Below are 22,002 nucleotides of genomic sequence, written 5' to 3'. Positions count from 1 at the left end.
GAGGGAGACATGCAGGGGTAATTCCAGAGTCTCAGGTTTCTTTCGCTCATGAGTCCTACTTGTTGCTGTTTGTTCTGTGTGTCAGCATCCCAGACGTGACCCATAAATAGCACCAGCAGAAGTGGGAGTTGGAAATTAGCTCATATTTCCACACCTGCATGCATCCACACCCTTCCCCAGAGAATGCTGAAAGAAAAGAATGAGAAATACTCAGAAACAGCTCTGGTCTCTCTGGTGTAGACCTATTCATTCTAATCAGCTGCCCTAACAGACAAATGGATCAGAGAAAATGACCTTATGGCTGGGGTGAGATTGGCCTTTTGAAGGAGTGATTTCTCTCCCTGAAATGACAGGCAGTGGGAGGTGGCATTGTTGATTCAAAGTAGAAGTAATTCTTTGGAAGGACAGATTGTTTTTCATGAGAGACTGATTCATACGGCACATGAGGGAATTAGTCTTCTTCGCATCAGTCTCTTCTGGGTAACCTAAACTTTTCCTGGCTTTCAGTCCATATTTAATTTGGGGTTTAAGGACTGAAGAGAACAAGGAGAAAAAAAATGTCCAAGGTCTGTAGCAATAACTAAGGAGTGGTGGTGGAGGGGGGGTTATGCTAAACATTCATATTTTAAAAAAGAAAACTTGCCCCACAGACCTGGACTATCAGTCCCACCTATTGGGCTGAGGGGGAAGAAACACAGCTCCAAGCCAAAACAGCCCTCAGTGTAATGTAGAGCAGCCTAAGGCAGAGGAGCTGTCAGAGCACAATGCACTTAGCCCTGCTCTTGGCAGGGTGCCATCTTGCCCCCAACATGCCCATCATAAAGGGTGGAGGGGAACAGATATCACACAGTCGGTTACACCAGTTGTGTATCACCAGAGGGTTCCCCTCTGAGGGGGTCCTCCTCAGCTGATCCTTTTGAGCAGTTTCTCAGCTTGCTGGTGTTGAAAAGGAAGCCAATGTTTGAGGTCATCATTTTTATAGGAAATCTTTGTTATTCCACATTGCAGGACAGGGAGAATTTCAATGACCCAAGATGGTAGCACACAACACAGGAAGTGGGTATGGATAGCATATGTAGTAGATCCATACAGTATAAAATGTCATGCAATAGTGTAATAGTTGGAAGGTGCTAGATATGTATAGAATAGGCCTGCATGCAGCATACCTAAGCGTTGTGTCCTGTGCTGTACATCGGACTTACGATATATAGCAGGGCCCTTAGGCTGATACAGCTGTCTATCACCAAGTATCACCCTCCATTATGGCCTCCCATGCCAGACAAGTCCACTCCATGACAACTTCTACAACATTTAATTTACGGTTATATTACATTCAGTAACATATCCACCCCACCCCACCTCCAGTTTTCATTGCTTAGTGTGTTGCAGATAATTGCATGGACGATGAATAGCCATTTTGGAAGTTGGCAGGAGCGGGTAACAGAAGGCTGGTAAGCTGGTGCCTTTGGAGCTCAGGAATGTGTGGCCAGTGGAATTGGATTGTGACAACTTGGAGGGTAGGGACAAAGGAGAAACACATTCAGCTCTAGATTATGGCTGGTCTTCAGGAAGTCTTTCAGGAGTGCTTCTAGCTCCCCATATTAACCCTTCCACCCCAGGGGGGTCCAGCAGCAGTTATACATCCCCACTTCGTAAACTCAGGTGCTCATAAACACCAGCAGATTTATCCTCACCCTGCCCTGTGAGGGAAGGCATTTTATTAGCCCTTGCTTTCAGAGAGAGAACTGAGGCACAGAGAAAGCGATTTGCCCAACATCACACCTGGAGTCCGTGAGGCGGCAGGAATCTAACTGAGTAACTTCCGCTAACTTCAGTGAGAGCTGTTTGTGTCTGTGTGTGGATCCGGGCAGGTGGGGGAGATTCAGTGAGAGCTGTCTGTGTCTGTGAATTGGGGCAGGTGGGAAGGGTGTTAAGTCTTCTGGAGGGTAAAGACAGGGAATGACTACTGCCAGTAGACATCCAGAGGGAGCAGGGGAGGGGAGGGCAAAGCCAAAGGAGGGGAGAGCGTGTGCTGCGCCCTTTCAAACTATGTTACAGCCCCTGCTCTGGCACTCATTCATCCCCATTGCTCCTAAAGGCATTCAGGCTGAGTCAGTCAGAATACTTTCTGGTCTGCTAGTGGACCACAGCGTCTTCAAACCAGCCCTGTGCCTTCTTTCCTCTCCAATCAACCACCTAGTGCATTTACTGTCTTCAGTAACCGAAGCAGAACCCTTCAGGTTATTATTGCTCCATGGCAAAGGCAAGTTTGCTAGTGGGGAAAATATCCCAGATGACTCCTTTCTCCATCTGTCAGGAGATGGTATTGCTGGGAACAGCTGTGTTTCCTAATTTCACTGCCCACTCCCTGGATCCCTGCCAGACAAGCATTGCTCTTCCATGAGATTTATGTTGCTCAGACATTTTCAGCGATCAGCTCTGCTGCAAGGGCTCTGGAGTGAAATAACTGATTGCACTAGGAATTGTGTGTCCCCCACTCCCCAGAGCAAGGCAAAAATAGCTTCCTGTGGATAAGTTATGCATCACGGTCTGTCCTGGATAGAGCTGATTTACTACAGGTTAAAAGCTGCTTCCTTCCCTCCCAGAATTGGCTGCACTTCAGCAGTCAACTGTGTGTCTAATGTATAATTTCTTGTTTTGCATCTCTGATTTCCTACCTACCTTTTAAGAATTTCACTCTCAGTTCTGTGCCTATGGCAGTTTTGCTGGCAGTTCTTTGCAGCCAAAAAACTGGGTAGCCGGCACAATTCATCACAGGCATCAAACAAACAGAGGCTTAGCTTGCAGGTGGAGCTCTGCTGGATTTGCCTCAGGTTGCGGAATGAAGCCTATGGTAGACTGTCTATAGACGGGCACAAGAGAATTCCTGCTTGGAGGTGGATGTCGGTGCTCAGCTGTGCTTGGAATGCTCTGAAATAATGACAAGCTTTGCGCAAACAGAGCAGCATGTTCCACTGCTGAGGAACCATTTGACGATGTACTTGCTGACTCCAGTTCTGCTCATAGCTTTGAAAAAGTCTGGGCCCAGAGCCATTCCTTACCTGAACTATCCCAACGTCAGGGATGTAGGATCGTCTCTCTCTTCCTTCCTATATCTGATGCTTTGCAAGCCTCTTTACTCTCCTGAGCTTTGTACATACTTGATCTGTTAACAAACAGACCCTTAATACAGAGATGAGGAGTCAGAGCTTGGTGAGCAGTTCAAAGGAGGTGGCAGTGAGCCTGGTCATTCCCCCAAGATCTATCTGCCTGCAAAGGGAAACCTTTCTGTACACATCTCCCACTCCCACATGGAAAGGACGGTCAACCATCTTCACAGCACCATCTCCCCTTTCTCACCTGTCATGGCAGGCACTCCACTGAGTCGACGATCCATGCAAGCCCTGTGAGGGCACTGGGTACACGAAGTTCATCATTTTTCTACTCTCCCTATAGAGGAAATAGTGAAGAAAATGACACAGTCACAGATCCCATCTCCCCTCACTCAGGTGGGGATCTTCAGTTTAGGCCGTAATCCTGGGGGGCCTCCAGGGAACAGAGGGCAGAGCTCCAGACACTGACAGCTGGTGTAGGAGCCTTTCACTCTAAATCTCGTATACCCTTGCCTAAGACACATCAGCTCCCGGAATTTCTTGGAACTTCATACCCCTGCCCAGGCCTAGAGAGTTTAGGATGGAAGAGAGAAGGATCAGGCATCTATGATATTTCCCAGAGGCATCCAGGACTGTGAGGCACCTTCCTACCAACTGCCCTTCATGTGAAGAAACTTTCGGTGTGCCTGGCAGGTGTCAGTGTCCTGACTCCACTAGCTGCAGGCAAACAAGCTCCCCCCACTGCAGCCCTCCACAGTCCCTCTGCAAGTTAGTGATAGGTACATGCCAATCTCTGAGTTATCCAAGTATCTTCCTGGAGTGTGCAGCCTCAAACCCACAGCCTTCCCACAGGACTAGCAGACCTGCTGTTCCCAAAGGAACGGGGCACTACAGCTTACCAGTTATAACTTAGACTAGGAGTGAGCAAAGCGTGGGGGTGGGGGTGGGACACCTTGGGGAGGCATGACATTTTGAAAGAGGGAGACGCAGCACAATCGGCTGCTGTGTCTCAAGCTAATCCATCTCATTAAAATGTAGAAATATGTTACTGTTTTTTGTCTGTGTGTTCACATTTATACACTAGTTAATAAAGTTTTTACATTCTACAAACTTATTTTCTTGAATATGCCAAAACACTTCTTTTTCATATGAACATAACTGAAATTTCCATCAGCTTGGATTGCATTAGACATGTTGGGGGATCCTGCTAATAATGGCAGCAATGAAAAGTGGGGCCCAAAGTAAAAAATTTACTTACCCCTGCCTTAGACCACAGCTCCGCTTACCACACAGTGCTTGGGTTAGTTCACAGAGAAAGCAAAGTATATGTTTATTTAACAAACACCGGAAAGTCAAATGACAGCCCACAGAAATGTTGGAAACTGTGTGTTAAATAACAAATAAAGTCATAGCACATGCACTAGGGTCTTTCACGAGGGCAAAAAGCTTACCCAAGGTCTTTCCAATGCAGGAAGTAATCTTTTGTCATCTTAATTACTAGGTGAAGGATAGTTTGTGTCTCCTTGCATCTTCTTCATGTACCAGCTTCATTATTTTAGCTGTCATAAACCAGACATCCTTCTTCCTGCAGAGTTTGTGTTTCTTGTCAAGTTTGCAAGCTTGATCAGCATATTCAAACTGACTTTCGTTGAAAGACACACAATACACAGCTACTTACATACTATCTGCACACACATCACAGTGATTATAATGATCAGTGTAACGCAGGCTTTCAGCAGAGACCTTACATGACATTTTCTGGAGAACTAGTATGTAGCTACCAGTCTCACCAGGGCAGGGAGCGCCAGCAGCCACTGCTTCCCCAGCATTCCAAGCCCCTTGTATTTGTGAAAATCAACATTCATAAAGGTTCTGAACACCAAACCCTCAGGAACGTTGTGCCCCTACTGTATCTTCCTCCTTGGAGTGTTTCCATTGACTTTAATATGAAAACCAATACTGAGTACTCTGGAATTCAAGCAAGCAAAAGGTGACTGGAGTTCAGTCAGGTCCTTCACCACACAAAAGGTGCCCAGGAGAACTGATGGTTATAAGAGCCCCCCTCACCTTGTAGCCAAGGAAGGAGCGAATGCAATCTGGAGTTAGTACTGTGGGAGGCTCTGTGTTGGAGGCATTGAAACTGATGGGAGTGATTGTTGGGTTTTGTCATCTTCTTGTTTTCTGTTGTGATGTTTTAGCCCCATTCCAAGTGGCTGCAGTTGTTAGTGGTTTGTTGCTTTCATAGTAAAATCTCCATTGTAAATAATTGACTCATTATTTGGTAGTTGCTTGTATCTCTAGGCGATGATCTTTTCTCTAATGAGTCATATGTCTTTCCTTTTTCCTACCGCTTTCTCTATACATGCTTATCGCAATGAGCTCTAAATCAGACTTTCTCTGCATGGCAGATTTTTGAAGCAGAGTTTTCTACCGTCTTAGAAACTAAACAGACTATCAAATCAGAACACAGTGTCCAGTACTAAATCATAGGCCTATGGGAGCTGATGTTGGAAAACACCCCAGGCTATGCGTCTATGACCTCAGTAGAACCAGCTGACTGAAATAAAGCTGTATTTTTCACTGTAGGCTAGTTGAAATTGAGGTTTATGTTTGTGAATGGACCATATTTATCTTATCTAACTTCACTAGAGTATAACAGGCCAGCCAGGCAGCAGCTTTGTTGTGGGGATCTGCTACTTGTGAAATAGCTCACCAGCTCTGCTCAGCTTCCATTGTCGAAGAGATGAAGGTTTCAGAAGTTATAAGGGGAAGTGACAGCAGCTGTCACATAGCCTTGTACCAGCAGTTGTTCAGATCAGGCTAGGGATAATCAGGTGACATGCACAGTAGGCAGGGTCCAATTTTGAGAAGTGCAGCACACCCACAGCACTTACTGACTTCAGTGGCAGCTATAGCTCTTCAGCACTTTTGCAGATCAGACCCTTTGCCTCTCGAGAGTGTGGGACCTAATTGTGCATGTGTGTAAATGGTCGGACAGGTGTACAGTCAGAGTGAGAACCAAACCAAGTCTGTAGGTAACAGGACCCATCACTTCCAATTATACATAGGCATGTTCAGGACAGGGACTGTAAACTATTGCCATTAATAGCTTTCTCCCTTCACCTGCCACTCCTCACTCTTTGTGGACCTGCTGAAAAACACCCCTTCCAAGCACATTCCAAATCTCCTTCCACACACACAACCTGCAGATACAAATGGTGTACGTACACACACACACACACACACACACACACACACACACAAATGCCTTTGACTGAAGTATTGCCCGGGAGAAGTCACAGACTGTGGAACTCTCACATTTCCACTAGTGTGTTGGTTTTGGCATCATCTTGTAACATGTCTCAACTGTGGGACGATAATTCGTCCATGAGATAGACACACACACCCAACATGGCCAGCATGGCCCATCGAAGAGACTAGAACTATGCACTAATAGGTTCCTTTGCAAAATTTAGATGTGATGTTAGCTTCATTTGTCGGAGAAGTACACAGAATGGATCCCCACTAGAACTCTGCTAACCCATGCAAAAGAAACATTGCTGTTATCCTGATTGAATAGTAAATTTCACAGATCCTTTGCTGAATCTGTTCACTGGTCCCACCAATGAAACAGGCAAATGAATCCCTAATGACACGGACTGCTCAGAAGGGTCTAAAAAGACCACCTTTCAGCCTGACTCTGCAGGAGTTTTTGCAATCAATTTGCTCCTTCTTTGCTCAGTTATAAGGAGTACACAAGGGATAAAGCTAGAGGGAGAATCCTTTGTGTGCCGGTCATTGCTATTTGCCTGAGAGTGTGAATCATTCACTTACTTGAGTTACACAATAGCAAATGTAGGTAAAATTGACACTGTTAGTGAAAATTGAAAACTTAAAAATAACTTTTTTCATTGCTTATTACACCATAGCATGTCGCTTTACAGTGTAGAGGACAGGAGTAGATGCTCTACGCACATCTTTCCAATACGACATGTCTGTGGTGGAGAAAATAATGACTAGTTGGTGTCTAGATAGACTATGCAATTTCTTCAAACTGTTTTAAACATATTTTTTCATATTGAAATTTTTTACACTGTGTTTAAAATAAATTCATTACCTTAGACACCAGAACCTAGAGAAAGCAGGTGAGCACTGGCAGCACTAGGCCTACTCATTAGCTGTAGTCACCAGAACCCAGGAAAGAGGTGAATATTTAACTGCAGTAAGTGTTCATTGACTCCTGACGAATAGAGTTATGATGGCACTTTGCCTAACTTTCTAAGAAGCAAAATATCTCTGAGTACAAGCACTTCTGGATTTGTCGCTTTGTTTCTGTTTGAAGTTTTCTTTATGTGAAGAAGATAGAAGACTCCTACTTCCTTTCCTGAGACTATATTTTTGGCTGCCTTTTAAAGAGACTCGGGGGATTTGTTTGGCTGTTCTGTGACAATATGGCTTCTTTGGAGATATTTATAGCCCATGATCTACCTTGCCTGTGTCACTTCTCTTACAGGCTCCAAATAACTCTATTTGCGTCAGCCTCTCCTCTGGTCCTGCTCTCTGAACTATGCATCATTTTTGTGGCTTTCTTCTGTTGCCATTCTTAATGGGAGAGCTAGAAGGATGTTTAAAATACAACCCTTCTTGGTACTGGGATAGCATAGAGCATAGTTCATCATCATGCTGCTCATGGGGTTGAGGGAAGTTCTCTTATGTGTGTTGGCCTTAGTTGATGACTTCTATTGAGGGATATGCAAAGCCACAAAGCTTCAGTGGGATGCCTCAGGAAGCATGGGGCAAACATTTTGTTCCACCAGACAGAGGAGAAAGAGTATGTTAGCTGCTCAGTGCCTTTGAACAGGGGTTCGCAAAATGTAGGGGACAGGCATGAAATTTCAAAAGTGGGACGCAGCACGATCGGCCACTGGGTCTCAGGCTCATCCATCTGACTAAAAGTGTGGAAATATGTTACTGTTCTATGTACATGTATTCACATTTCTGCATTAATTAAAAGTCCAGCTGATTCTGAAAGCCCAGCTTCACTGGACGGGGCACGTCATATGAATGGAGGAGTCAAGAATCCCTAAGCAACTCCTCTACAGTGGACTCTCCCAGGGCAAAAGGAATCAAGGTAGGCCTCACAAGAGGTATAAAGACTGCGTGAAGGCCAACATTGCTCATGGTGGTTTAAAACCAGATCAGCTAGAGCAGCATGGAAAAGACCGAACAGGCTGGCATGCTCTCATACGACGTGTGTATGACAACTTTGAAGAGCAGCGACGCGTACACCTCATTGATGCTCATGAGAGGAAGAAAGCAACGGCAGCTGCTGCACCAACAGAGCCAGGACAGTTCCCTTGCCCTCACTGTGAACGCCCATGCCGTGCAATGCTTGGACTCCTCAGCCACATGCAAGTCCACAACCAATGAGCCTGTGCAAGCTCAAGACGTCATTGTTGGACGCGACAGACTACCTACATACATACTCATTTTCTTACACATGCTCATAGGTTTTGTTTTTTTTTTCATATGAGCATACCCAAAATTTCCATTGGTTTGGGTACCATTAGCCAGATTGCGGGGTGGGGGGAGGCTCCTAATTTCAGGCATGGAAAGTGGGCCCTGACGTGAAAAGTTTGCTTACCCCGCCTTAGAAGTAGAGCTTTTGCATTGCTCCCCGACCCTCTTTGTCACCCAGCCACTTATCAAGCATGCAGGCTGCAGGGCCTTCAGCTGTCTGCACCCCTTTGTGGGATGCCACGAAATGCAAGAATTATTCTCAGGGAGCACATTCCACACCTACTCAAAGACTAGCCAGTGTCTAGTCCATAACATTCCTTGTATGTTTCTAGGTGGGTTCACGTTGCCACTGGGCACTCTGAAAGATGAACGAGCGATGCCAGGGTCCAGCTTGTGGCTGGCTTTACCGAGGGGGTGAGAAGTCTCATGGAACCTTCCTCTCACTTTCTACTCCCCTCCCTCTGCAACAGTGCACATAGCTGTGCTGATCAGCCCTGACGCTGCACTCATCTAGCACAGCCACCAGCATTAGTCTGTCTGCGCAGGAGTAGGATGGGCCAAGTCGCCTCTGGAAATAGATGTTGAATGCCTATTCCAACATGCTACCCCACAGAGCCCCTGACGTGCCCTAGTCTACGCCCGGAACTAAAACCCCACCAGAGTGCAGTCCACTAAACCCTCCAATAATACCTGTCACATAATTTCTTTTTTCTTTAAAATTACCCTTCTTCAAGCTATGACTCCTCCAGGCTAACTCCTTTGAACCGATGGCTCGCCAATGTGAAAGCACTGCTGAGCCCAGTGTCCCTTTAAGGAAGACTTCCAGGCCTTGGTGTGAGCGGCAATATTAATTTTAGCTTGGAGGTTTGCCACGGGCAGATTTCACAGAGGGTCTTGAAGCTGTCGCAAGGCAGCTGTTCACAAGTATCCAGGGTGGGGTTTGTGTAGCAAAGAAGAGCATAAAGCTGGCGATACTGAATGCACAACTTTCCCTGGAGGTGTTTTGCCAGCTGAGTAAGGGTTCTGGGACTTTGACGTGCCACCGTCTAGTGAGACACTATGGCAGAAGAGCAAATGGGGCTTGAGGAGAGGATAATAATAAAGGACCAGCACACAAAGGAAATAGACCTGGTGAACCGAGATCCAAAGCACATTAATGAAGATGTTATAAAGGTATTTGGAGATTTTTTTATAAGCATCGCTGCATTTTTAGTGCAGGAAATCTATTGGTAGTTTGCTTTTCTATCAGGCTTAAATTCTGCTGTGTGTTTCAATCGGTAAACGTCGGGCATAGCGGGTCCATATGCCAGAGAAAGATGAATTATCGAGAGCAGTAGTTGGAAAATGTGATACAGGAGAAAACTCTGCATTGCCAGGGAGATACATACACTGCTTAGGTGATTTCATGTGGCTTTCCTGTCTGATGAATGCGATTGTTTTATTCTTTGAAACAGCTCACTCCAGCTGCTATGGCTGGACTTTGCAAATTGACTGGCATTTTCCCCTTAACCATGGTGAGCAAGAAGCCAAATATAAAACTGAGACTCAGCGTGTGTCACTCTAAGGAATTAAAGTGAAACTTAAAAAAAAATGCCAAAATTCATGGCCCTGACTTTCCCGGCAGTTTGACGCCATTCAGAGCAGTCTAGGAGCTGCTGGGGCAGCTGCATGTGTTCACTGTGGCCGTCTTATTTAGACCAGACTTGTTTCTCCCGCATGCAGACTTGAGAGGGTGAGACAAGTCTGCCCTGAGCAAGAGAGACGCTGAGCAAGAAACTCAAAGGGGCCTTCTCTCTGGCTTTGTGTGGGCTTGGTGTAACTCTAGCCTCTTAACTGGAGTTACATCCAGGCTGAACTTGGTCCCAGGAGAGTAAGAGAAAAGACTGAAACAGCCCTGTTAAATTATTCTGTTTCCTTGAAGCATCACATTAATTCAGCTGAGGTAAATAATTGCAACTTGAACCATTTCTTAAAGGCAACAGGGGAGATCTGGTAGCAGGGGGCCACTCTTTGATGGAGGGTCACTCCAAGATTTGGTAAGTGATCAAGGGCTTCACTCTTCCATGATATTAATGGAGGAGGAGCGGGGTTTCAGATGGGGTTTCAGACAGGCTTTGAAAGCAGTCAACTGCATGGGGCCATGTGCATTTTTGGATCCCATGCACCCCTTGAGGGTGGTTTCCACCCATTGTCTGTACCACAGGTATGGCCTAAGCAGTTCCCATTGGCTGGTGTCAGTGGATGCTGTGAGAATGTGCTGGGGTGAGGGCAGTGCACAAAGTCCCGTCCTACCCCTGGGCATGCAGCACTCAGCAGCACACATGGCCCCTGCAGCTGGCTGCTTTGAACAGTGTGTAGGGATGCAGCAGGCAGAGAGCCTACCCAAGTCTCCCGCTGTGCTGGAGGCTGGTGGCCAGCCATATTTTGCCCACCCCATCTTTGGTTTGTGCATTTATCAAAAGAGACACCTTTGAAAACAGGTGACACAAAGGCCAAGTAAGTATTCAAACTGTGAACCTCACCTCTCTGATTGGCAACCAAGCACAACAGCTAGCATGGTGGAATGGACATTCAACAAGCTGGGCAAAATGGGATTGGGACAACTGGATAATGATTTTATATCCACCATATGTTCCTCCCCAAACATGCATTCTTGTATGTCTTCTGCACATCACCATCAGGTTTTTTAGTAATTGTAAATACATTGGTCCAGATACTGCACTCAGCTGGCAATGGACACATGGATTTAGGCAGTTTTTGATCATAAGCCTTGTAAGTGAGAGTTAAATGTCCACCATATCTAGTGAGAATGATGATGGCTGGTGATCCCCAAAGTCTTTTTCTGCAGCCTACCAGATGTAAACCCAATCTGAGAAAGTGGCCATGGCATACTAAGGGCAGAAATGTTCTCCGTGCTGTTTCATGTGCACAGGGTAACACAGTAAAATTATTGTAGATATAATATTCCTCAAGCCATTATGCAACCAAGAAAGAAAGAGAGAGGGGTTACAGCCTTGTGCATTCAATCATGAGGAGAGCAGTGGGAGACAGCGACATCTTAACTTACCTGACTTCTCACATCCAACAGTGTAAATCTGGAACCACGCCACTGGTGTCAGTTTGGGTGGCAGATCACATTTAGAGATGCAAACTTTGGAGTTGAACTCAAAATTCTTTGAATCTATTCTGCTCCCACTACAAAGATGTCTTCGCATGGTGACCTTGTACACAAAGAGAATGGACCAGCAGCCCCCGGTTGCAAAAATTGATCTGTTCCAGGTCACTGCATCCCATCTCTATCCATTCCTTGGCCTTTATATGGTACATGTCAAAAGCACTTACTCATTTTTTTCCTACCCCCCCGTCCTCTCCTAGTACACTGTCCAAGTACATCACTCCCCAGATGATCACATTTTATTAAGTAAACTGCTCAGGGCAAGAGCTATCAGAGGAGACATCCTGGCTTGCCAATTTCTTCATCTCTGAAGCATTCCTAGGAGAAATCCATTCACAAAATACAAATAAATTCCTCTTCACCATATTTTCTTTTCTGCTGAGATCTTCAAATACATTTGCTCCCTGTTTCACCTCATGTTCTTCCCCTACTGAAGTGATTTGCTGCCTCGGTAACAGAAACCTCCGTCTGTTTTATGTCCTCCAACATACTGGCATGAAGCAATTTGCTACTTCACTATCAGCTGTATAGGGGGCTGAGCTCAGGCCAGACTGGTATGTATGTTGGCTGTGTCTCCGTACCTAAACGAAAAACAGTGTGAAAAGGTGGAAGGCTGTTGCAGATGAAATGATAGGATTTTATCAGCTTTACATCAAGGAATCTCTTTGAAATGTCCAGGCTGAAAATAGTACAAGACCCCTTTCAATCTCAATTCAATTACTTATACGTTAAGGGTCTATGTTCAGAAACTGAAGCCCTGTGCCAACACCTGCTGCATGAGGGCAGTAAAATGCAGTTATGTAGGTCCTAGCCCAGTGGAATTTGGAGAAGTGTGGCTCCTCCATGCTCCCTCCAGCTCCCAGTCACCACGGAGGATTTGCACATTTGGGGTATATACAGGGCATGGGAGAGACTGGGGAAGACATAAAGGTGAGTCTCATGCTTCCCTTGGGTCCAGCTGAATTTCCATTCACAAATCACCAAGGCTCTTAACTGTGTGAAGGGCAAGTCCAGCATGTGGGAGTAACTGCAGCTCTTTGGCAATGTCCTTAGGGTTTTGTGCTGTCACTTTCAGAAGAATGAGGGAAATATCTGTTGTTGGCTGCCATGCAGTTTCTTCATGTGTAGAAGAGGTCAACTGACAGCATGTGTAAGTTAGGGGACACCCATCAATATTAGGACATTCAAGTCAGCAGTTAGGTACTCACATAAATACGTATCCTATGCAACCAACAGCCAAACTGAATGGCAACATATAGCACTGGTGCACAAACGTAGAGCCTTGTCCAGCTAGGTGTTCAGTGCATTCCACTCCTGTTAGGTCTGAGTAACCCCATGTGTGCACTGGAAGATGGCTTGAGTTCCTGCTGTAGGGCTTGCTCTCCCTCCAGTGCTGTTGACCATGTGTGGCACTTCTGGGTCATCAGTAATAAATCTCTTACCTCTGTTGGAACCCCATCTGTGCTCCTTGAGTCTATGTGCACCCAGACAGGACAAATGGAGGTTGTTAAGGGCATTCCAGCCCTTGTGAGAGGAAGACCTGCAGCGCTGTTCCTTGAAAAAGGAGCTCCCACCAGGAATTGAGCAGGATTTCTTATGTGCTTAAAAGTAGGCACATGTTTAAGTACTTTCTGGTTTCAAAGTCAATCCTGGTTCCTGTGGACTTAAGTGGAGCCACTGAAGTCACTCGTTGACTTCAGTGGGACTATGCACGTACTTAAAGTTAGACATGTCCTTAAACACCTTAGTGAATTGGAGCTGAGGTTGAATGTCAAATCATTCTCTAATGATCAGTCATGCCCAGGGGTTCTTTAATGGGGAGCGTCAGCAAGCACATTTATAGGGGTTTCATAATAAAATGAAAAATGTTTTTAATCATCCATGATTACTATTTTTTCAAACAGTACAATGACAAATGCAGCTTAGAGGTACAGTGCCCACTATAAATAGTTCAGCATCGGCTTGCTCATGGCGGTAGCTTAGTCTCAAATCAGTGGATTTGTAACAACAAGAAACCCTGCCTCAGACTTCTGCGATGTAGCAGCAATGTCCCCGGGAGTCAATGTTGAAAGGAATGTGGATATATCTCAATTTTGTGGTAGAGTTCAATGTTTGTAAAGCTGATTACTTGAGCTCTGAATATTTAAAACACAATCAAGCAGCATGCTTGTTGGCTTCTTCTGAGTGCAATCCACCTCCTAGTAGAGAGACCGCCAGTGCCCTTGAAGGCATAAAAGGGTAGGAATAGTTTGTGTGTGTTCTCACATGAGTACACTGTTTCAGAGCACATTTCCTGTCTTGGGTGCTCAAGGCGCTGCACTTGGGAGCTTTGTGGTGCAGGTCCTGGGGGACACAGACATAAATGTTTGGAGCCTGCCTTCCTGAGTAACCTCCTCTCTCCTGTGTGTTGTGCTGAAAATTCAACCTGATACATTCTCAGACTCAAATCCTTAGAGGCAAATCCTTAGAGTCAACATTCTTAGAGTCAAATCCTTCATGACCAGTTCCCCAGCTGAGGGCGCTTGTCTTTGGGACTTGTGCAACGTCCAACACCTTAGACTGGCAAATGTCAGTGGCTATTGTCTTTAATTTAATTCGGTATTTATGTAGCTTCCTCTTCCCATTGGGAGCTTTGTGTTTTGCTGTCTGTTTCTATCACTTGCATAAGCAAGGCATGTGAGGACTAAGAGCTAGCTTACTAAAGACCACAAAAAACAGCTCAGCACTGTGGGTCAGTGTCTCCCGTGTGATACAACCCCTTTGTGCTGCTCAGTGAAAAGGGGCCATTAACCAGCTGCTAATTAGAATGTCCCCTGGCATGGGGTAACTCTCCACTGGGTTTAAAAGCAGGGCAGTATCTGGTACCCACCACGTTCGCATCAGAGAGGAAAGAGGAGTGGGAATAGGAAGAGCTCATCTATCCTCCATTTTAATAGGGGCCATATAGGGCCACATATAAGGACAGCTACATAGAACTGCCTAGCGCTGGATCGGGATATAACTTGTCTCATCAGTACACAACACCCTACCCTTCTCTGAGCCAGCATCGCTGTGTTCCTCCTGTTTTTAGTCCTGATATTTCCTGGGATGGAATTGCCTCTTCCTTTCCCCACGAACACCATCACAAGCTGCTACATTGTCTGCATGCAGGAGTGCCTCAGAAGTGAAGACCTCATTCAACAACTGCTCCAGTGGCATTTCAGACTCAAGGAGAAGCAGGATGCAGGGGAAATCTCACCACAGTCGAGCCTAGAGGGTTCCCTCACTCCCTTTGGCAGAGGCAGTGTCTCAGATGGACTTGGATAAGATGTAGCTACATCCTTAACAATTCTTCATGGCACAGACTATGACGTGTTCTCATTACTCGGCTATGAAGTCCCACATGAAAAAGAACCATCCCAGGAGCAGCAAATGTGTTTCAGACACCAGTGTTTTTGCTCTTGATTTTATACCTGCCTTCACGCTCCCTTCCTGACCACCAAATAAATCTAATTGTTGTGTTTGGTAGGTGAAGCATTAGCATTTGTAATGATAGCCACACGTCTAAAGTGCCAGGAGTCCTCGCACCCATCAAACTTAGCTCATGGTTAAAAAGACTGTCATCAAAATTAAATCATGATGTGGAGGTAGCTCCTGCCTCAGCCTAGAAGGCAAAAAATGTTGGTTCCCCATGACAAGCATGTTAAGGGGCAATTCTGCTGCAGACCCTGTTACAGCATAAACGGGCACTGTACAATGTAAGAAAAACAGGTGGTGATGAGGGAAGAATTGACTAAGGGTGCAACAATTTGCAGCTAATTTTGGCTTCCCACACTCATGTGGGGTAGATTTTTGGGGCAACAATTACTAGCTGCACCAGAGCCAGCTGGTGTGCAGCATGTATAGAGCAGGGCCTTTTTCCTCACAGGACCCATTTTCCACTGGTGCCTGAAGACAGCCCTTTATTTTGGAAGGGCTACAGAGTCTAGCAGATCCCTCATTTCCTTCACCATACCCTCTATTGTCTCCAGTTCTTTGGACTCATCACTACTAGAAAGGGGGCATGGCTTGGTATTGTAGCTCTCAGCTGGCCAATAAATAGAGTGGGTGGGCAAGCTGTTCGCCAACTGTATGATGACTACCTGCCCTGCTGTGTGAGTGGCACCCTCCTAACCCAACTCTCTATCTTGTCTGCATTCCAGGTGGAGTTTGAAGATGTCATTGCTGAGCCAGCCGGCACATACAGTTTTGATGGAGTATGGAAAACCAGCTACACCACCTTCACCGTCAGCAAGTACTGGTGCTACCGGCTGCTTTCAGTTGTGTTGGGAGTCCCTCTGGCAGTCATTTGGGGCTTCCTCTTTGCTTTAATTTCTTTTTGCCACATCTGGGCAGTGGTGCCCTGCATCAAAAGCTATGTGATTGAAATCCAGTGTGTCAGCCGAATTTACTCCCTCTGCATCCACACCTTCTGCGACCCACTGTGCGAGGCCCTGGGGAAGGTGTTAAGCAGCATCAAAGTTGCGCTGCGCAAGGAAACCTAGAGCCATTGGTGGAGAAAACTAGCAGAAGCATTCATACAACAATCACACTGTCAACATTTTCCTAAAAGACTGTGCACCATATTCTTCTCTCAGTTTTATTGCCGTAACTCCAGTGAAGCCTCTGCAGATACTCCACATTCAAGCTAATGTAAAGGAGAGCAGAACTTCCTCTGCAATTATTTCATGGACCACAAACTTAGATTAACACATGCATTTATTAAGTAACAAACACGGTAGTGAGAAAGCAAGCATACATTTGGGTACAAGGCAACTTTGTCTGGATCGTTAGCCATTAGCTCAGAGTAGTACCAGGAATATAGTAATTATTATTGCTGCAAATAGTGATTGTTGTAAACACTTTTTGTTTTAATTTGCAATATGCCAAAAGTGGGTGGATTGAAGATGTAAATGACAAACTTTTGTTTCCCTGAGTGTGTTTCCATTGAAGCAAAGTTTTTAAATCCCGGTAACCTTACTGGGTAAATTTTTGACTTCTCAACATGCTTTTTAAGGTGCAATTTGTGGCTATATTTTTGTAGCTGCAAGTGCATATCTTGGCATATAGATCCCCTAACTAATGCTTGTCATAACTCAGGCAATTAAATATGCATGTATTAAAATCCATATCTAGGATTCAAGTGCAGGCACAAAAACTGAAGACATTTGGCCTACATTTTTCTAAGGCATAAATTACACTTACAAAGTGGAGGGTTGGGCCTTTTCACCTTTTCTTAATATTTACCTCAGTGACTTCAAACATATTTGACCGATTCACTTCAATAATGAGAAGATTTGTTTTCATAAAAGGGTTTGCCTTATTGTTGAGGAAGTGGGAGATTGTACATTATATGCTTATTTGATCTCATAATAAACTGGGGAATTTTTTTTTCCTCCCTAACTTTGTTTAGGCTTAGCTAATCAATTCTGGTTCCATGGTCTCTAGAGTTACAACTGTAAACAGTGGAGCAGGAATTAGCTAACATTTACTTGGGGCCCCAATAACCTAAATGCAATTGTACACATGTAAACAAGAATAAATTTTAGCTCATTGGGCCTAATTCATTCATGAAGTGTTTAACGTGAAACACCCTATTGGCTTTTATTACATTTAGTTCAGCTATATCTCTGTGCAAGCAAGAAGAAAATAAAATGGATTGTTTTGAATGCAAGTTGCATATTTCAGGTGAGAGAGGTTTTGGCCTATAAAAATTATTTCCTAAACTGTATTCTCAGGTAGTTTAGGCAGCCTGTTTTTTTAATGAATCAGACAATGAGGAACCCCTCAATGCCCTACAAAGATTATTCTGGACGCAAAGCATGCGAGTAATTCCATGACTATCAAGCTAGACAGTTAGGCATATGCTTAACTTTAAGCACGTGCTCAAGTGCCTTGCTGAGTATTCAGAGCTTGAGCTCTCTCACTTTTCAGCCATTCAGTTCAGTGCCTGGGCTGCCCATAAGTACTTGGGCCCAGATCCTCAAAGTTATGTGAGTGCCTAATTCCTACTGAAATCAATGGTGCTCCTCCAATGACTACTAAGACCCAAAACCTCTCCTGGTGCTACTCCAGTGACTTTGGGGATTTGTTCTCTACTTGTAAAGTAATGGCACCAAATATGCCAGTGATATTAATACTTTAAAAGGATTAACCAAGAAAAAAGTATGTGGTGACTGGGAAAAGTATAATGCAAAATCTTAGCGAAAGATGAGCCAAACAGTCATATTGCTACTCTAAACACACCTGTGGGCATGTTCCACACAACGCACTATTGAAGACATTTGTAAAGAAATGTCAGTCCCACTTTTAATTATGCAAAGCGAGCAGGCAGAAATGAGCGCTCTTGGGTAACGAACTCCCTGACTTAGGGCTTAGTAGGTAGCAGCCAAATTATATCTATTGCAAGTGCAAAAATGAAAGGCCCAAGCAATGGCAGAACTGGTTGAGATATTGCAATGTTGGTTTGGAGAGCAAGTTAACCCTTAAAGAAACATTGTATGTTCATTCTTATGGCCCTGAGATCCTTTGAAATAGCTCCAAGAAACACAATCATGTTATGAAGCTATTTGTAAGTCTTTCACTGTAATGAAAGTTACAATAAAAGGGGGACGTGATGGGGGTTTGTGTGTGTTTTGTTCTGATTACAAAACTCGACTCTAAAAAGCTGCACACAACTCTTCACAGTGGTGTTCTTGGGCTATTAGCCATGTTCCCTCTAGTTTTTCTATCCATGGGCAGAATAAAGTGTGCTGTGGGCACCTAGCCATGTGTGGCTGTGCACCACCAATAGAAACATGCTAGCAGCTGTGGGCACTCTGCTAATCGCTGGGTGGCATCTGATGCTCCCCTAGGGGACTGCCCAAGCAGTCATCGTCCAGAGAGCACTGGCTAGTAGTATGTCCCATGTGGACCTTACACTGTTGAATCTGAGCTCATGCGCCGTTTTTGAACCGTGTTACTACTTTTATTAATCTCTCTCTCATGTCAGGCATCTCATTTCAGCTTTTCAATGGCCTAAAGTCAGCTGTTTCAGAGTGGAGGGTCTCGATGATGCAGGGGAGCTGTCATGGGCTGCCAAGCCATTCATCTGCGGCTTACAAGTTACACTTTTGGGGTCAGGGATTCTGCCATACAGTTATTTATTGAAATCCTTCCTGTGTGCTTATTGACACATCCAGTCAGGACTGAATAGTTTGGGTAACCACAGGGGCACTGAGACCACTAGGCCAACAGTCCGTGTGCTCTACAGCAGGAGGTAAAAGCCAGCAGGCTCTCAGCTAAGGCTGAAGAGCACAGATTTCACTCTTCCGTGTCAGCGGTCTCAGTGCCTCTGGGGTTACAGGTGCATCGTCCCAGAAGCTTCCATGCTTCCCTCTTGCTCTGAGGAGCCAGTAAGTGGCAGAAGACTATTTTTCTGGTGAAGTTTACATCTCCACCCTTCCATGCTAGCTCAGCTGTGCTACCTGGTACTTTGTGGGGCTGGTGAGTCAGAGCTATTGGTCCACCCACTCCCCATTTGTGCCCACCCACCACCACTCACCATGCACAGGAGGAGATGACAGCGTGGCTCAGTGCAGGCTGCTCTGTCCCTGCACTGCTACACACAATAGCAGTAGCCTAGACAGTGCAGCAAAGTGGCTGAGTATGGTGCAGAATGGTATCCAAGGTCAAATAAATAAAGGTTCAGAAATAGGTAAATTTGGAGCAAAACAACTTTATTTTTGATTATTGTGATTTGCTGTTCCCTAGGTGTAAAAATACAACCAGCCATTATTTCATAGAAAACCAAAAATTACTGAGCTTCTTATTTATAAACTGTTTCCGCAAAGCAGATTGTCATTCAATTCTCCTAATATACAGGATGCTGAAGCAGCTGCAGGACAAAACGATTCAACTTCCTGGATGGTGAGAAGACGAGAGTGCAGGATCAGGCTTTAAGAACAGCATGATCATGCTAAGTAGACAAAATCCTAATGTCTTATTTGGGCAAAAGTGAGGTTCATTGATGTCAGTGGGTTTGTCCAAGTCTGAGTCGAGTCAGAAAGTTGGGTGCTAGCCCTCTGCTATCAGCACACTTTGAACTGTAATGCATATAGTGGAGTTCTGGTACATAGAATGGATGGTAGGACCAACACAAGGAACACTGCAATGGCCTTGGATTCTCCACTGTCTGGCCCATTGTGGAGTCACTTACACCTGTGCAAAGTGGCACTAAAACGCTGTCATAGCAAAATGATAGTGCTTAACACTCATTTTCACCATCAATCATCAAGTCCAATCCTTAAGGGCCTTACCCTCCTGGCACCTTGAGCACTATCTGGATCACTTTCTAGGACATTCCTCGAGGGGGTCTGACTGGACACTCAATTTATGGCCATCATCAGCTATCTTATTAATGCCCAACTTGCCCAAACGCAAATGAAGGCCAGAGGAAAGAGTCACAGGTAATTTGTAGAGACAAGTCTAAGCTGCAGTGTACAGTTTAAATACTACTGAGATGATTTGTGGGCATTGTGAATGGGATTTAAGGGTTTAAGTGAGTCCATCATGTGAATCAAGACCATGTTCTGAATTTTCCACCTACTTGGGAAAGATTAGCTTTGGTTCTGTTCTTTCTCTAGTTTGAATGGGAAAAAATGCATTGAACTCTTGCAATTAATTAAATCGGAATCCCATGCCATTAAGAGGAACACTGACTCCGTGAGAGCAATGCAAGATTTGAAAATCATTCAGCTGGAGCTTTCTATGTGCTAAGAGGCAGAACTAGACTGAGGTTCAGCTGTAGGACTGGAACTCCACTCAGTGGGTTGGAGGGAAAATTGCAAGAGGACCCCCAAGCTCAGAGGACCCCTAAGGTGTCTGTAACTGAGATGAAAGGTCAGGGGAAGGCAGCACACATGATGTACCAGAAACTCAAGTTACTCGCAACAGGCTTGATTCTGCTGAAAACAGTGATGTTGACGAGCATAAAACAAATAGGCAGTAATAAATGTGATCCTGTATTTCTAACTGTAGGTGTTTTTCCCTGATCACAATAAACCTATTAAAATAAAAGTACATTCCTTTCCTTGTGAGGCACAGAAAGGGGGAACCTACCTATTATCTATTTAAAGTCCAGCAAAATGAAAAGAGGCTGGAGAAAATGCAGAACTCCATTGTTCCAATGCTTTGGAGCACAAAAACAAGCTGAGATTTACATTCTAAGGCGAACCAATGACTAGCACAAGTTTAAAAGTCACTCCCAAGCTACTGTTTGAAAAAAAAAAAAAAATAAGTGACTGGACACCGTAACAAAATCTACAGAACTAAAAGCTGGAAATGTATCTGCTGTTGATAACAACATATCGAACCTGATAAATATGCACTAATTAATATCCATTGCAAATATACTGTCAAACCCTCAGCCCTCATGTGACGTACTAACTCATGCCTGGCATCTCATTGACTTTGGAGCTACTGTACTTGGGAAAGTACAATGAACATGAGCAAAGGGTTGGCCGCTCAGCCACACATGGCGTCATCCTGCGGCCACTGATGTCAGTGGGGAAATTCACACTGAACTCACCAGGCACGAGATCATTTTATTACCATTTTCACTTTTTCTAAGAGGTACCACAGTTGTGTTAGTGTTTTGTTTATATACTACAATGTTGTACAGTTCATAAATGCTTGATGCATTAATCTAGAAAGAAAAGCATTCCATACACTCTAGTGATACTTGCATTTTGTGGATGAGGCCTTTGCTTTTTTTTCCCCCACTGCTCTCATCTTTTCTTGACTTTATACAATTTTATCTACTAGAAATGAACATTTAACATATACTTCGTGTCACAGGATCATGTGAATAACATGGAAAGAAAACTATATTGGTATAATAGTGCACTGCCCGCAGCAAAGCGAAGAGTGAAATCCCCGCCCCACTGAAGTTTCGTTGGTGTCCGCAACAGAGCCAGGAGTTTGCCTTAACTGAAGCTTTTGCACACAATCAGCATATGCTATTGCACCAGCACCTTGATCTTGTAAGCATTTAAACACATCCTTAAACTGACCCATGTGCCGGTCCCTCTGAAGCCAATGAGATGTACTCATGTACATCCAGGTAAGCATGTGCATGAACAGTTTCAGAATCAGGGCTGAAATCCATCCTCAGTCAAAGCTCTCTTGACCCCAGAG

The 22,002-nt window shown here is 44.8% G+C and overlaps 1 protein-coding gene and 1 long non-coding RNA gene across 2 annotated transcripts; one reads left to right on the top strand and one right to left on the bottom strand.

The window, feature by feature from the left end:
• Window positions 1-117: 117 nt before the first annotated feature.
• LOC142019000 (uncharacterized) lies at window positions 118-4,686 on the bottom strand. Its single transcript, XR_012646971.1, has 3 exons — window positions 4,565-4,686; window positions 3,361-3,450; window positions 118-186 (listed from the first exon to the last, which is right to left on the bottom strand). It is a non-coding gene; the product is annotated as an uncharacterized LOC142019000 (long non-coding RNA).
• Window positions 4,687-9,532: 4,846 nt separating this feature from the next.
• CAV3 (caveolin 3) lies at window positions 9,533-18,443 on the top strand. The gene is made up of 2 exons (XM_075005317.1): window positions 9,533-9,806; window positions 15,990-18,443. The coding sequence occupies exons 1-2, from the start codon at window positions 9,693-9,695 to the stop codon at window positions 16,329-16,331; spliced, it is 456 nt and encodes a 151-aa protein (XP_074861418.1). The 5' UTR covers window positions 9,533-9,692; the 3' UTR covers window positions 16,332-18,443.
• The last annotated feature ends 3,559 nt before the right edge of the window (window positions 18,444-22,002 follow it).

The sequence above is a fragment of the Carettochelys insculpta genome, chromosome 11 (assembly GCF_033958435.1).
Source record: "Carettochelys insculpta isolate YL-2023 chromosome 11, ASM3395843v1, whole genome shotgun sequence".
Taxonomy (NCBI): domain Eukaryota; kingdom Metazoa; phylum Chordata; order Testudines; family Carettochelyidae; genus Carettochelys; species Carettochelys insculpta.
The sequence above is the reverse complement of the archived record's forward strand: the minus strand, read 5'-3'. Positions and strand labels throughout refer to the sequence as shown.

Bases quoted from the DNA above. Each gene is read 5' to 3' on its own strand.
- CAV3 (XM_075005317.1), top strand. From the start codon at position 9,693: ATGGCAGAAGAGCAAATGGGGCTTGAGGAGAGGATAATAATAAAGGAC. The intron at 9,807-15,989 runs GTATTTGGAGAT...TCTGCATTCCAG, and splicing joins TTAATGAAGATGTTATAAAG to GTGGAGTTTGAAGATGTCAT.